This window comes from Phascolarctos cinereus, unplaced genomic scaffold (assembly GCF_003287225.1).
Source record: "Phascolarctos cinereus isolate Bilbo 61053 unplaced genomic scaffold, phaCin_HiC Scaffold_3;HRSCAF=262, whole genome shotgun sequence".
Classification (NCBI taxonomy): Eukaryota; Metazoa; Chordata; class Mammalia; order Diprotodontia; family Phascolarctidae; genus Phascolarctos; species Phascolarctos cinereus.
Window position 1 is genome coordinate 82,543,546 of NW_027555736.1, and position 16,795 is coordinate 82,560,340.

General features: G+C 35.6%; 1 protein-coding gene across 1 annotated transcript in view; it reads right to left on the reverse strand.

Moving 5' to 3' along the window:
• The window catches only part of KIF20B (kinesin family member 20B), a 107,792-nt gene that overhangs the window by 71,466 nt on the left and 19,531 nt on the right, over positions 1-16,795 (reverse strand). Inside the window, 9 exon segments of the mRNA XM_020964150.2 lie at positions 1,563-1,728; positions 5,088-5,207; positions 5,595-5,656; positions 7,847-8,093; positions 10,335-10,476; positions 12,886-13,025; positions 13,537-13,806; positions 14,366-14,528; positions 16,584-16,730. Coding sequence (XP_020819809.1) covers positions 1,563-1,728; positions 5,088-5,207; positions 5,595-5,656; positions 7,847-8,093; positions 10,335-10,476; positions 12,886-13,025; positions 13,537-13,806; positions 14,366-14,528; positions 16,584-16,730 — 1,457 coding nt within the window.

Here is a 16,795-nt window from a genome sequence, read left to right on the forward strand (position 1 = left end):
TTTATTTCCAATCTTTGGTTTATTTTGAGAGAGAGAGAGAAACAGAGAGAAAAAGAGAGAGACAGAAAGAAAAAAAGGGAGAGAGAATTAGAAGATGCAGCCCTGGAATTAAAATAACAGCTTTAATCTAAGTATAAAAGAAAAATTAGTAAGAAAAGTTTATAACAGGTAAACAATGACAGAGGTACTTAACTTATTCTATGAGTTTCTATTTCTTTTAATCTTTGCGCTGAGGTATTCTATTACTTATGAGTAAAAAGGAGAAATTTATAAATACATGTGCTGATTTTTAAGATAATGGGTATATTTGTTACATCTCTGCTTCACCTAAAAAAAATTATATCTCAGACCTAAGCAGTGTAATCCACGTGGCAGTAGCTACATACAGAACTTTTACAAAGTTTTATTTGCATTTTTCAGCAACAGAAAAATCATAAATTACCAACATTTCAATCCGTTCCTATAGCCTGGATAGAGATATGGGAGTACCGCATAGGCTTTTGTGGGGAAGGGGAGGATGAGAGGAAAAATTAAGGAGTTATCCAATATTAATTATATTCAACAATATATTTAAACAATTTAACAATATATTTAAAAGCAAACTTTTTCCCCTTGCTTCACGTTAAAAGGTGAGGGAACATAGATAAAAGTAAAATCTTAATCATGATATATATTATACAAAACTTTGGAAAGGTATTGTTGAATAGCTGAATATCTTTAAGCAGTAATGTGAAAGAGCCTCTCCTTATAAAGAGGTAGAATTAGAAAGGATGATGAGAAGAGTTAGCCTTTATATCTGGAAAGAATACTGAACTCAAAGTCAGGCAATTTGGATTCAAATCTTGGCTGTTTCTGTCTAGTGAGAATTGTGTAAATCACATCATCCCTAGGCTTCAGTTTCTTTAACTATCAAATGATCTCCAAGGTTTTTTCCAGCTTAGTTCATGCTTCTAAATCCTGACTGATCTCTCTTGCCTTTTAAACTGAAACAATGTTTATTCCTTTTGTGCTGGAGATGTAGCACTAAATGGACATTCCATCATTCTCAGTAACCTAGCAGGGAACACATTTAACTACATAGTGTATTTGAGACAGGAAACTTGATAGAATTGTCTTGTCTTTCAATATTTTGCACAAAGAACAGTGGCATGCAAGCTTGTAGAGGGAAGAGAATGAGCATTTCATAGAAAGAGGTGTTGCAATTTTTTGGACATAATGACAATTACAGGGGAGGAGAGAAAAAGAGAGAATTATTGAGTTTAATCAAGAGCCATGAACACAGAAACTAAAGAATTAATAAGCATGCAAAAGCAGCAAAGAGGAAAAAGCATAAAATCTAAATAGACATTTATTACAACGCTTAGAAAACAGTTTTAAAGTGCAGTCCTGACTAAAAAAAAATTGTCAATCATCTCAGAGTAGAAATGACTGGCACTTAGTTTTTAATCCAAGTTTTTTCCTTAGATGAGCAAATTTATTCCTGTTTGCAATCCTCCTGTTTAGTTCTGGTACAGGAGTTAGTTTTCTGAAGTAGGCCCAGTTGGCAGTTGAAGAAGTGGTACCTTTCTTTATGGGCAGCTCTTCCTGTTGGAGTGGACTGTCGTCAAATGAGCGTTTTCTTCCCGAGGAGGTTCTATTCTCCTTGTTCTCCTCAGTCTGAATATCCTCAACTCTTTCATTACTGTTCAACTTTGATATTTCCTTTTTAATAGTAAACAAGGTCTCATCCTAGAACAAAATAAGTTCAAATTATTTTTCAAGCAACCAAAAAAAAACCTTACAAACAACTCACATGTATATAGCACAAATTAAAAGTTTACAAATTGCTTTCCTCACAACAGCCCTGTGATTAAGTAGTACAAATATTAATAATCTCATAGAGCATCAGTTTCCTTATCTGTAAAATGGAGATAAATGACTTTCCCAAGATCACAAAGCTATTAAATGTCTGAGGCAGCACTCCTGATTCTAAGAACTGCATTCTAACCACTTTAAGGTGCCTCGCAAATACAGCCCAAATTCTTACTGTCTAATGATACAACATAAAAATTTTGAAATTTGTAAACAACAATTGAAAAAATGTTTCCAAGTTATTTCCTAAGTCATATTTTTGATTCTTCTCTGATTTCCTCCAGTGACTATTGCTTGATTTCATAGTCTTCATCCATTTTTGCAGTAATACTTGTATATCAATGAGACACTGTGGTATAGTAGCCAGAAGGCCAGCCTTGAAATTGGGAAGACCTGTTTTCAAGTGGTGCCTCTGAAATGTTCCAGATCTGAATCAGTGGAAAAAATGTCCATCCTGGCCATTCTTTTCATAATAACATTGGAGGTCTGAACCAAAAAGGAAGGGGAAAAAAAGTAATTGCATTCACGGCAAACTGAAGGACTTAGGATTAAAAACTTAATTATTTGCCTCCATTTATACTTGTAGTTGTACCTGAAGACAATCTATAAACCATTTCAGGTAATTTGATTTGGAGATAAGATACCTCTTGGTTCTAGGGAACCTTAGAAAAAAGTTCTACCTGGGCCATTTCCAAAACTTGTTTCCCTAAAGCTTGAAAACTCAGTGATTTCACACAAAATAAACATTTGTAAAAGTCATCTTTGGCAATTTTTTCAAAGCAGTGTGGTACAATAGAAAGAGGGCTGGATTGTAGAATGAAAACATCTGGGTTCAAATCCTGGCTCCATCACTTATATTTTGATGACATTGGCTTGGCCCATTCACTTATCATCTCTGAGTCTTAGTTTCCTCATCTATAAGATGAGTGGTTTCAACCATGTGACCTCTAAAATCCTTGGAATTCTAAATCTATGATTGTATGAGCCTCCATGGGTATGCAAAGCAGAAATGTTTGCTCTTCAAAGTTGTTCAGTTTTTCATATGGGTAAGTAAAGCATTGGAGACTTTTGAATAATATAAAGTATTTTGCAGACTTAGGAATATTGTACAATGTCAGGCACCATTAGTATTATGATTATTAACTATAAAAGGCCTTACTATAATTTTGATGTTCTTGAAAGTGATGTAGGCATAAACAAAAATCATAAAATTCATACATGTTATATAGTAGGTATGAGTATATAAGCCTACAAAGATAAATGTGAAAATATGGTAGTTATTTTTGTCTCCCCTTCACCCTCCCACCCCTAAAAGTACTATTTATCATACAAGTAAACTATGTCTGCAATTAAACATATAGGCTTGTCTGTAGACATCCAAAATGCTTTTCCCCAAAATTGTGGAGAAGCAAAAATGCACCTACTAAGTTAATGCATCCTTTCAGAACATTTCACTGCTCAGGATTAAAGCCAAGGGAGTCCACCCCAAACTAGGAAATATTATTGGGAAACCTTGGTTAGCTCCTCTTTTTTTACTTTTAAAAGGAAAAAGTTCTCCACTTCAGAAAGAACAGGGAGTTAAGGGCAAGACATGTTTTACTTACTAAACATTCTTTTCTATTACAATATCCCCATCTGCTGGAACTTTAGGTTTTTGCCACTAAAAGCTGTTAATTCAGGCAAAGTTGGATTATATTTTCCTAATTACCAGTGAAAGCAAGCTTCAATATTTCCCTCTATCCTACATACATACAAAACTATTATAAATTATAAAGGTTCTTGTGCAACTTTACAACACCAACTTAGGAAGACTAAATCACCTAATTAAAATTAGCACCATACTTCCTTAACAATTTGGAAGTGTGTCTTGTTTGAGGCAAGACCTTTAAGTTCACTGATAAGGGAAGCAGTTCCTACCCCACTCCCCAGTGAAGATGAGCAATTGCTCGGATATTTAGTTTTAGAGTTGCCTGGGGCGCTGAAAGGTTAGCACTTTGCCCAGGGTCACCTGGTAGGAATGTGTCAAAGCTTTCAACTTTTAGATATTTATTTTCTTATAAACTAGGATGCATTTTATCCTGGTTCAGAAGCTATAAAGAAAATGTACATGCTAAAAAGTCATAGAATTACAAATTTTGAATTGAAAGGGAACCTCAGAGATCAGAGCATAATCCCCTTATTTTACAGATGAGGAAACTTGAGGTTGAGAAATGTTAAAGTGACTTGGTGATCCTCAGAGCTTGAAACCAACTCCTTTGATGACAAATTCAACACTCTTTCTATTATACCATGCTGTCTCCAAAAAGGGCCTGGTATAGGAGAACATCAAAGTGCCAATGAAGCCCAAGTCCTGCCTGTCCCAAATTAAATATTCTAATGAGAATGTGGGTACATTAGAAAAGCAGTACTTTCTTAGTCCCTGTACTTCTCCCTTTGCCATTCCTAAATTCATCCTGATCTAAGGTTCAATTAGGTGATGACTGTGGCTTGTTAAGGGTAGCATTAATATGCAACAGTCAGACACAGCCAGAACTAAACAATCCTTGTACTTCTATTTGTACTCCTTGTACAAATGATAAAATACTCCTGAATGGGGTGAGGAGTAGGAGGGGACAGTTGCCAGTATACCTACCATATGAATCAATCTCAACTTAAGGAAAAACAACAACAATCTTAAAAATCAACTTAGAGGTCACTATATACAGTAACATGAAAATACACTCTTGTTATCAATATAAATTGCTAATCAGAGACAATTACATTTAACTGTATTTTGTAAATATTTACAGAGAAAGTTTAATAGGGCTGCATGTCCTCCTCCCCCTTTTACATGTAATCCCATTCTAATTTATGGGAGCTTATGTTCTAAGGATTCCTGTGTCCTCATCCAGTCTGCTAGAGGTTAAAGCACACCATTATCCATTTATACTTGAGAGGCAGAAAAATATATCTGTCCCAAGTAACATAAGCAAAACATGTCCATAATAAGCCAAAAGAGAAAATAATGACTAACTAAACTGTTAAATGATCTAGAGTTAACATTTCAAAAGTACTTTTATGCAGGATGTGAAATTACAAGCAATTTTATCTAAATTTTAAAAATTTACCAAGTAACATAAGTCACATTAGACCAATTTTACTTAGAACAAGGATACCAGCTTCTTTTAAAAGTTCTGATTTGTCTTATAAATTGGGAAATGAAACTCATTTATAAACCAGCACAGTTAGAATCTTACACAGCCTTTAAATGTATCTTCCATATGTGACACCAAATTCTGTAATTTGTTGATAGTATCTTCTTTTTGATCAATGATATCCATTAACTCTTGAATTCTCTGATCCTGTGCAACTATTTTCTTTCGGAAAGAAGAAAAATATTTTTAGAGTATAGATATAATTACAGACGTCAAGATAATAGATTTGTTTCTAAAATATCTTCTTAAAAGAAAATCCTCTCAATTCTAGGTCCATTATTGCTAAGAGAACTTAGTAACAATCTTTGACCTATAATGTTCAACAACTTAACACTGACACCAAAACATTTATATCTTGTCTGTGTATGTTTTAATCTGCATGTATCAAAGCATTTGATACTTTACAAGGCAGGAAAATAAGGCCAATTGAATGGCCTGTCTCACTTGGTTTAATACACTAGCAAAGCCATAAAGGAAACTGAATGAACAACCTGGAGAAGCACATTCAAAACACTAATAATGGTATCACATTACATTCTAAGGCATCACCTTATTAGCATTTTCAAGCTCATGAACAGAAATCTTGTAATCAGTCGTGTACATTTCTGATTCTGAGAAAATAGAACATAGAAAAGCAGATGTTAACTTTACGTAGCCTTGAAAACAAATAGACAGTATCCAAAACACATATCACTGAGCAGCTCCCCGTTACCTTAATCATAGATTTCTCCAAAGGCAAGTACCAGTGGTGACAGGCATAGTAGTGTAAACATTTAGAAGTACCTCTCAACTGTGCCATACTGGGATGTGGAAGGGCAGCCAGGAGACAAAACAGGCAGTTGAGGACTAGATAGCCTTGCTAATGGCCACTTGCTCCAGATAAATAATGATTAGTGTCAATTAAATAATAAGTATTGATTGTATTTTCCTACCAAGGTAACTAACTTTTGGAAGTGAAAGGAAGCCAAGTAAAAGCTGTGGTCAAGTACTTCTGTGGAATATTTCATAAAGCAGACATACCTATTACAGCTTTAAATACATTTATCCATCTTGCTTCCACAGTAACATGATATAGCATGTTTACATAGTCCTTGAAACCAAATACTGTGCCCATCAGATTAGGAACATGGGCCAAAAAAAGTGATAAATGTTGGAATTACTTTGGGAAAACAGGAACATTAAGATACTGTTGGTAGAACTGTGAACTGGTCTAGCCATTCACATTCATCCTAGAAAACAATTTGGAACTATGTCCAACAAGTTACTGAACTGTGCATACCCTTTGACCCAATGACACTTTACCCTATACTATACCTACTAACCCCAAGAGATCCAGGAAATAGTAAACAGGAGCCACGTATACAAAAATATTTGTAGTAGCTATTTCAATGGTGGCAAAATGTCTGAACAAATTAGGCTGAAAAATGTAGTATGAATGTAAGAAATAATATTGTACTATAAAAAAAGATGAAGGGAGGTTTCAGAGAAAGCTGGGAAAACATGAATTTATGGAGAGTAAAGTGAGCAGAGCCAAGAGAATGAGTTATACAATAGCAACAATGTAAAGAAAAACAACTTTAAAAGACTTAAGAAGTCTGATCAACACAATGACCAACCACTATTCCAGAGGATTAATAAGGGAAGCGTGCTACTCCACACTTCCTAACAAAGAAACAATGGATTCCATCAGTGTGCAAATTGAAACATATATTTTAGAACAAGTTGCCAATTAGGCAATTTGTTTTGCTTGACTATGCATATTTGTTACAAGGGTTTTGTTTTTCTTTTTCCAATGGGGAAGATATAAGAGGAAAAAGAAAGATTTTTTTCATTTATTTTTTCCATTTTTTATTCATTTTTCATTTCATTTAAAAAAAAACAAGGAAATATCTGTACCTTAATGCCAGGGGCTCCCTATCACCTCCATTTCAAATGTAAATATATTTTTATTTAATAAATAAAAATATATGAACATACATATGTAATAAATACTATTTCAAATATATTTTCTATCCTCCATCTAATATAAAATGTGATTTAGCATTTAAAGACCTTTATATCTTTCCATTCTTCTTATATCTTACCTCCCCCATCTCCAAACTCTATGACCAGTGACACTGACCTCCTTGCTATTAGATACTCTGCCAGTGTCCCCCATATTTAGAATTCCCCCCTTCTTCATCTTCACTTTCTGGCTTCGTTCAAGTCCCCACTAAAATCTCACCTCTTACAAAAAGGCTTTCCTGATTTTCCTTCATTCAAGTGCCTTTTCTCTATCACCCCCCTTTATCACTGGTACAGAGCTGTTTGCGTATGGTGTCTCCCTACCCCAGCCTCCCATTAGACTGTAAACTCTTGGAGAGCAGGTACTGTCTTCTGCCTTTGTATTGTCAGTGCTTAGCACAGTGCCTGGCACATAGTAGGTACTTTACAAAGAAATTAAGAAACATATTAGGATCCACATTTTGTTTTCTCTCTTTTTATTCCATATGTGTACTTAATTTCTTTGTAAAGGTGATCCAAATGTTTTTAAAGAATCATCCTTCTAAGGTCAGGCCTTGAAATAAGCAAAAGGCCATTCATGGGTTTGGCTTTTTCACTGCATATGGGTTTTTTAATTTTTTTAATTTTTAATTAATACTCAAAGATATTTTTTTTAAAATTATGACATTATGAAATCTTGTAACTACATTAAAGAACTTTCTCCATAATTATAAAATTAAGTACATTTTGTTTAGTATTGACATATCACAAATACTTCTATATAAGCCTAGACTGTGTTTAAAAAAGAAAGTACTTACTATTTTCTCTCTTTAATTCTTCTTGGGTTTTGACTAATTCTTGCTGGACTTTAGCATATTCTTCTTGGATTTTAGCTAATTCAGCTGTTACTTGATTATACTTTAGTTCTAAACAATCAATAGCTTCCTGGGGGTCAGCAAGAGATGCAATGAATAAATGAGCAATTTCAGCCTGTTTCTTAATATCAGTGACATCATCTTGAAGGGAATCAACAATGTCTTCAATTCCCACAATATTATCTGATTCCTAAAAATAGCAAAAACCACAGAACTAATGTTAATAGTGGCTTTCACTCTTACAGTGTTACAAAAACAGTCCATATTCTTTTAGCCAGATTTTAAAGACAATAAACAAAAATTTTTACAACTTTAGGACATTTTTAGGGCCCCCATAAAGCGTAGAGATAGTAATAGCCTAAGCCAGCTACAAGCTCAGATTGAGACCACAGGCTAGTAGGTCTGAGACTACTGATAGGCCACTGACCAATCCATGAACTCCAAACAACAGCACCAGGCCTGTTAGGTCAAATGCCAAACTCACAACATGGTGGTTTAGGAGAAATGGAAGGATTGAACCTACGAGTCAAACAATGCCAATTGTCATGGAGCAGGTAACATGTGCACTCTGTACATCCGGCTATATGTTGCATATGACTTATGTGTTTGCTATGTACTGCTGTATTAAGCATCAGTTAATACAGACTAGTAAGCCACGGTATGCATATACTACTGCTAAGGAGCATGTTCTCTATTCCCACCTGTGATCTACATACTTGGTCATCGAATGGAACTGTCATGTGTCATATGTTTCATATTTGAGAACTGTACACTTAGTTGAATATATGCCTAAATTATAAATTATGTAATATATTAATCATGTGCATTAATACTAGTTAAATAAAGTTCTAGCATACATGCCATACATTAGGTACTTGTCTTTAAAATGTATTATGTTGCTGAATGTTATATGTCAACTTATTATGCTGATATTTGTTCAAATATGTTCGTGCAAATCCAGGTAATCTGCTGGGACAACAAACTCTTTAACTTGAGGCAAAATGTGGAGAAATTGAGGCTTTTCAGCACCAAAGCAATTAGGCTTTGCAACATCAAAAGAATTAGGCCTTTGTGTTAACAGGTATATAAAATAAAGATGAAGATATTGCTAGGTAGGTGGAGAAAACTGATCTTGTCTCCTTAGACAAACTTCTCAGGCTCAAATTCACTAACAGCTAGACCAGAGAAGATCTTTAAGGAGATTTAAGAGTCACTAACCACAAGACAGTTATATGTAATGGAAGGCTTCGGTTAACAGCCCAAAGGGACGGATCTCAGAGAGGTGGCCCTTTCAGGCTTTTCATAGCTGGGCATGGTGGTTTGATTACAGAGGCATTAGTCTATTTCTTGTCACCATACCTCTAGCAGATGGGAGGAATGTTGTGTTTAACAGACATACCACCATGCCCAGCGAGGAGCAGGCCCAGAGAGCAGGTTGGCTATCAGAGATGCCATGCTCAGCCAGGAAGAGACCAACTGAAAGCAGTGTGGTAACAGAGGACATCACCCTACAGGTCTGGAAATATGACATGTCTCTCCACAGTTATTACATTTCTGTGATCCCTATGCATGTTACCATTCCAAGTGATTATATATACACATACATATTTGTGACAAAGTGTGCTCTGTGTTTACAGGGGCAATGATCTCTTTCAAATCTTCAGTTTCATTAAATATGTTGCTATTTTTATAAAAAGAAATTCACTTCGGATTGGAAGGACTTTTTTCCTTTCACCAATGTCTTAAGCAAGAAAATGATACATAGGCAAAATGAATCTATAAGACTGGAGAGGTAAAACATTTTTTACCAAAACAATTGCTTAAAACTTATAATACAGTTAGTTTCCCATAGGAATAGTAATGAATGGCATTTAGGATCCTATGTGAAAACTGATTATACATTCTGGATAGCATATCCATTCCTTCAAACCCTTGACACAGTCACAAAACTAAGTAGGGGCAAGAAGTTTCCTCCCCTACACTGGGCTATAACAACAGTAACTAGAAGTCATCTTAAAAAAAAATAGTAAGGAAGGGATGAATCCCTCGCCATGGCAAGAATGGACTTTCTTACAGCTGAGGCATGTTTCATCTTCAGCCACACTGGCTGTTCAAAAGTAAATGGTAATAATGGTTCAAGGACAAGGCTCAAACAGGGAATAAATTGAAAACCATGAAATCAGAATTCAGGGGCAAAACAGACAAATTTGAGGCTCTAAATCCTTTATATATCTAACTTGTTTCAGATTATGAAGCCAAGCTTAATCAAGTTTAGTCATACATTTACGTATCCTTGACTGTGATGTGCTTAATAAATATCCAGATAAAATAAGGGCTTTTAAAAATATATTAAAATTTGTGTCAAATGATGCAGCCCCTAATACCAAAAGTCCCACCTCATAATTTCTTTAAATTAAAAACACATACACACCTTGGATTCAACTTTCACAGTACAAGTTTCATCCACTGGCTCCTCACGTGAAGCTTCAAAGTCAGTCACCAAATCCTTAAAAATTGCCATCCGACGTTCAGAATTTTCTTCTAACATTTCACGTTCCTGAAGAAGGGATTCCCTTCATAAAGCAAATAAATCCTACTTGAGCAACAAAACAAGTTCACCTTTGGAAAGAAGGTATTTCTTTTCCAATGGTTCAGAATGTTACCAAAAAGATAAAAATAAAAAGGTAATGAAATAACCTCAAGTTGTCCCAGCATGTTGCAGCAGCTTTGTGGGACTTGGATTTCCCATTTATTAAGAAAACCAACTAATGATCCAAAAAGCAAAAGGCCTTGATTTGGTGGATTTCGCTCTCCCTAGGAAAATGGTCTTGTAGCATAATTTGAAATACCCAGGGGTACAGAGATTGGAGGAGGAGCAAGTGGTATAAGAATACATTAGTCACTGTCACCTAAAAAACAAGGACATAATTGGGCAGCTAGGTGCAAAGTGGACAGGGTGCTGAAGTCCGGAAGACCCGTGTTCAAATTTGGTGTCAGGCACTTACTGTGTGACCCTGGGCAAGTCACTTAACCCTGTTTGCCTTAGTTCCTCATCTATAAAATGAGCTGGAGAAGGAAATAGCAAACCACTCCAGTATCTTTGCCAAGAAAACCCCAACGGGGGTCACGGAGAGTTGGAAACAATTGCAATGACTAAACAACAACAAAGATAACCTTAAGACCATGCAAGATGCAAAAATTTATGATAGTGTAAATAGCTCCCTCTGGATCTAGAGCCCAGGTTATATCAGGCTTTTGACATTCTTTCAGTTCAATGTGAGCACATTTGGATTGTCCCACACAATGAGGCTGTGGAAGAGAACCAGATCTTTTCTAAGGAGGGGTGTGGTCTCATTTTAGGTGTTCATCTCTAAGGTTAAGTGTCAATTAACTGAAGAAGCTAAAACTTCCAGTGAAAAAATTTCCATAGATTGAGAGTGCTGAGGTTTCAGAAAAGAAGTAGAGAGTATGAGGTAGGAGGACAGGGCATGTCAAGAAAGACTAGGCCCAGAAAAATCAGAGGTCTTTCCTGAACTACTACACAGGGATATTAGGACTAAGTCAATTTCTCTTACAAAAAAGAACCATACTACATTAATAACCACTGGAAAAATACACAACAAAAACACAACTGACATGTCCCCTGTGGTCTGTTTTAACAGTGCTCCTTCACAATATCTGTCTCCCTGATCCTTCTCAGACATCTTTACAGGTCAGCAACCCCCTCCCATCCCTTATTTATGGGCATTTCCCCAGAGTTCTTCACTGAGGTCTCTCTCAACATCAGCTCCCATGGATTCAGCCATGAATGGCTACCTGTAGAATGACTATCAAACCCACAATATCTGGCCATCATCCTTCTCCTGAGCTCACGTCTTACATCTATAAATGCCTGAACAACTCCACCAGCCTGTCCCATAGGCACTTTGAACTCAAGAAGTCTAAAATATAACTTATTTATTACCTTTCCCCCAAAACCCACCCTCTCTCTTAATGTCTCCATTCCTGCTGAGGGCACCACCAAATCCAGTCGTCCAAAATCACTACCTGAGGGTCATCCCTAACACTAGACTCTGTCAATCATGCCTCCGCACCTCTCACATCTGCCGCTTTTCTCCACTCATTGAGCCACCACGCTAATTTAAGACCTCATAACCTCTCACAAGAACTACGGAAAAAGTCTCCTTTCCAACCCATTCCCCATAGTTGCCAAAATGATAGTTTTGAAGTACAGGTATTACCATCCCACCCCAACTCATGAGACAATGGGAGTCTTTATTGCCTCTAGGGCAAGAGTTCTTAACCTGCAGTCTACCAAAGGGTTCATGAATAGATTATCAAGCGTCTTGTAACTTGGATGGAAAACAATTACATGTTTATTTTCCCTAAACTGTAATCATTTTTTAAAATCATCGTTTGAAGAAAGGACCCGTAGTTTCTGTCAGACTACCAAATGGGTATATGACACCAAAAAAAGGTTAAGATCCTATGCTTAAGGATAAAATATAATAATTTTGTACAGCATGTCAAGTCCTTCATAATGGGTCTATCTTTCCACGCTGATTTTACATTACTTTTCCTCATACACTCTGAATCCTAGCAAGACTAGACTACTAAATATTTCCAAGTAACTTCATCACATTTCAAATGCCCTCGTGCCCCCAACATGCCTAGAATGTACTCCCTCCTCATCTTTGCTTCTTGGAATTCCTAACTACATTCAAGGCTCAGCCAAATTTCTAGCTCCTACAAAAAGCTGCTCCTGATTCTATCAGCACTTCCTACAACATTACTTTATATTTATTAGGCACACAAATATCTATGTACACGTTATTTCCTCCCACACTAGAATGTAAGCTCCTTAAAGGCAAGGACAGTTTTGTTTTTCTTATATGCATAGCACCTAATAGTGCTTGGCATAGACAAGGAATTTAATAAATGTTTGTTGGACTGAATTAAACTCTAAAATTTTTTAAACTTACTTAAAATCAGCTTCCCGTTGAGCCAAGTATTGAGCAAATTCTTGTGTAACTTCATCACGAATTTTTAATTCCAAAGTTAACTTTTCTTTCTTTTCATTTATCAGTTTGTTCTTCAAGTCTTCTATCAGTGACAGTAGTTTCTAAAATTTTTATAAGTGCCCATAGATCATCCCAAGACAAAACATTCATTTCTTTAGAGAACAATGCACAGTGTGAATTTTTCTTTGTATAATTTTATATTTATTATACCCATAAATTTTGATTTTTTTTTAAAGCAACAGTACCTTTGAGGAAACCCACCCACTTATAGATATGTTTCTTCTAAATAGTAAAATTAATGCTGCTCAAATACAGATAGCTTTACCATTTGGGTGGGGAGGGAAGAAGGGATGGACACTAGGCCACCCAGTTTTGCCTAAGTTGGAAGTGCAGCAGCCACCCATGAGCTCAATCCCATTTATTAGCTGTGTGGAAGTTTTGATCTGCTCCACTTCCTTAGACAGCCTGGTGGCTCCCTGCTCCTGGCAGTTCACCTTTGTTTAAATCAAAAGGACACACATAAATGTGAAAAGAGAATTCTGAGGGATTAATGAAAACTAGCAAATCTTAAAGTCCTCAAATAATAATAGGCCAGCCTGTCATAATACGTACTGCATACTCCTCTTTGCTGACACCTTTTTCCTCTTCTGATGTCACATCTAGTTCTTCCATATTATGGTCATCTTGAGCTTCATCAGGATTCTCTACCAAATCTTCATCTTCTATCAAATCTTCAAGACTCCTCTCCCATTCAATGGTGGTTCTCCTCATTTCTAACATTTTAGTATCTGCATTATTAGCAATGAATGATGTATCTCTGGAAGATTTAGTCTGGCCAAATGGTTTCTCTTGAGAAAAATTTAAAGTGTCTGGAACGAAAACCTGTTAAAATATCCAGTGTTTTTTTTTAAATGAAGGATCTAGATAAATCAACTAACAACTCAGATTTTTAACAGAATTCAAAAATGATTAAAAAAGATTTTTAGCATTTTTATATTCAATCAACTTGATTATTCAAGCTACTAAGAGAAATCATGGGTAAAGAAGGAACACCCAGATAACCTATCCAGACAGGTCAATACCAAAGTCCTGCTTGTACCAGCAAGATTTTCCCTATCCCCCATCCAGCCCCTCCACCCCAACGGTCATTAAGACAGACAAGAGAATCAACTAATCTCAGGGATAAAGTTGCAATGCAGATAACTGGCATTAATGTTTCCATTAATACGTATTAAAAATTCATTTAGCACCAGAATGAGGTGTGTTCAGTACTTGTGTTCCCTTTAGACAACTACTTAAAGTTTAATTTTCAAATAAATCTTTCAAAATTAATGTTTTTACTTGCTATTATATTTTCAAAGAAAAAGTATTCAAAATACCCTAATGGCAAAAATGAATGAGAAAATAATATAAGCAACTATGATGATTAAAATATATTTACTTTTTGTGCAACAGCTGAGAACTTCAACACGTTGAACGTTTCATCATAGGCAGAACAACACTGGCTAATGTTGACTATCATGTATATTTTCCCTTTGCCATTAAAAAAGCTTTGAAAATAATGGGTAAGTTTACTTTCTCGGAAGGGCACATGCTGTTGCAACCTAAAAAAGAAAAATTTTTTAAATGAGTATGTGTTTAAATAGATTTCAAAGCCAGTTGCTGACAACTTATACAGGAATGAACAACTCAGCAACTACAGGCATAAGACAATGCCTATTTGGACAACATTCTCTAAAGCAGCAAATGCCTTCTATTAACAGTATCCATCGAAATAGTTTCTTTGTGGGTTTTTTGTGGGGTGAGGTTTGGCCTAAAAAAAAAAAATCATACAAGAAATCTATGCTAAATATCACTGTTGTCATAAAGGAAATAACATTTGAAAATTTTAAATGGGCTCAGTTTACTAGCACTCTATTTCATAAGTATTTGATGTACTTTCATGATATGTATTAGCTGATTACTCAGCCTAAAATGCTAACTGATCCTGAACAATGTTGGATCTAACTAAACAAGCAAACTACATTAGTGAGAGAGAAGCTATTTTACAGATTCTGAACAGATAACATCAGAAGCTTATTATCTCAAAATACCTGCAACTAAGAAATATCCTGTAGTATAGTAAAGTGCCAGACCCTGAGTCAAGGAGGCCTGAGTTGCAGAGCCACTTCTGAAACCCGCCAGCTGTTTGATTCTGGACCCTGGGCTAAGTCAGTTAACACCCTCCAGCCCCAGTTTCTTCATCCATAAAAATGGGGATAATAATAAAAACCACCTGACAGGGTTACTGTGAGAATTAAATGAGCTAATGATATAAAACATTCTGCAAACCTTAAAGAGCTAGCTACATTTCTGTAAATAATTTGAATAATATTCTCTACTTACTAAGTCAGTATTTACAGTAATACTATACTTCTAGAATGCCTTTTATCCAATATTTCTCAATAATAATCACAATCCACAAATCACTGTGTAGGAAGCAAATTAAAAAAAAAATTAGAAAACAGTAGAAAAGCAGCAGCACTTTTGTGGTAGCAAAAAAACTGGACACAAAGCAGAAGTCCATCAATTGAAGGATGGATAAAAAAACCTGTTGTACCTGAATGTAATGGAATATTACTGTGCTAGAAGAAACAACAAATGTGATGAATCACAGAGAAGCACAAAAACACTTATATGAACAGTTGTAAAGGAAGCAGAGCCAATGACTACAACAACATAAATGGGGGGAAAACCACAAAGCAATCAAAAAAAATGTTTAAAAAGTACAAAGAACAAGTTTGTTCTCAAAGAAGAGATAGGAGAAAATGTCTCCCTCTAATGTCCAACTCCTTTGCAGAATGGAAGGGACAAGGGGGTACAAAGATGTGGAATATCAGATTTTCAATGTATTGACCAGTTTTGCTTATTTTTTCTCTTCTTCCACTTTTCTTCTTCTAAAAATGTCTTTTGCCATATGAAATAGCTTTCTGGGAGTAGGGAGGGGAGGGAGACCAGGAAATTTGAGTGGTGTAGAAACAAAAGATATCAATAGTAAATGAAAAGAACTATACACCAAGAAATCAAAAGTAAATATAACAAAATTATAGATATCAAGCAAGATTGGAATAAATAGATATGAAGACACCCCCAACCTAGCCCTCTGTGGAGGTGAGAAGTCCACAGGTGCTATATATTGCATGTTTTCAGACTTTTTCAACATTATCAACTAGTTGAACTGATTTGCTTGTCTCTCTTAAAAAAAATACTGTCATATAGGATGACTGGGGGGGGCAGGCAGGGATGAGGGATATTTGGTACAACTATAGTGATAAAACAAAGAGACAATATCAATAAAAACCTATTTTTAAAAAGATAGCAATAGAAATTTGTTACTTATTTTATGATATATATTTATTTATATATTATTTCTTATAATACAACTGAAAATGGGGGAGAGAAATTATGTAAAACCCTTCTGAGAATTATATGTACTTCACACTTCAATTATTTATAATTTCACCAATGTGGGTACTCCCTCCACTGTCTCAGATCACAGTCCCTTCATGCTTTGGAATTCATTGTTGCCCATATTTACCTTTAAATTCTCCACTGAGAATCTTGTATTTAGCACAACAAAGTTATGTCTAAGTGTCATATCTATTTTTAGTGACACTTACTTTGACTTCTGGCTGTTCCTTAGAGCATTAATACATTTTCCAAGAGTAAGCAAAGAAGTGTTAATGTTTCCAGTCTCTCTTAATCTTTCACCTTCATTTTGGGTCTTCATACTTCGTTCTGAACCAGCCAGATCACACAGTGATAATCTGAGCAAGATGGAGGGGAGGAAGGAGAGGAGAGTTAGTTCAGAGTACAGCCTTGGAATATACTT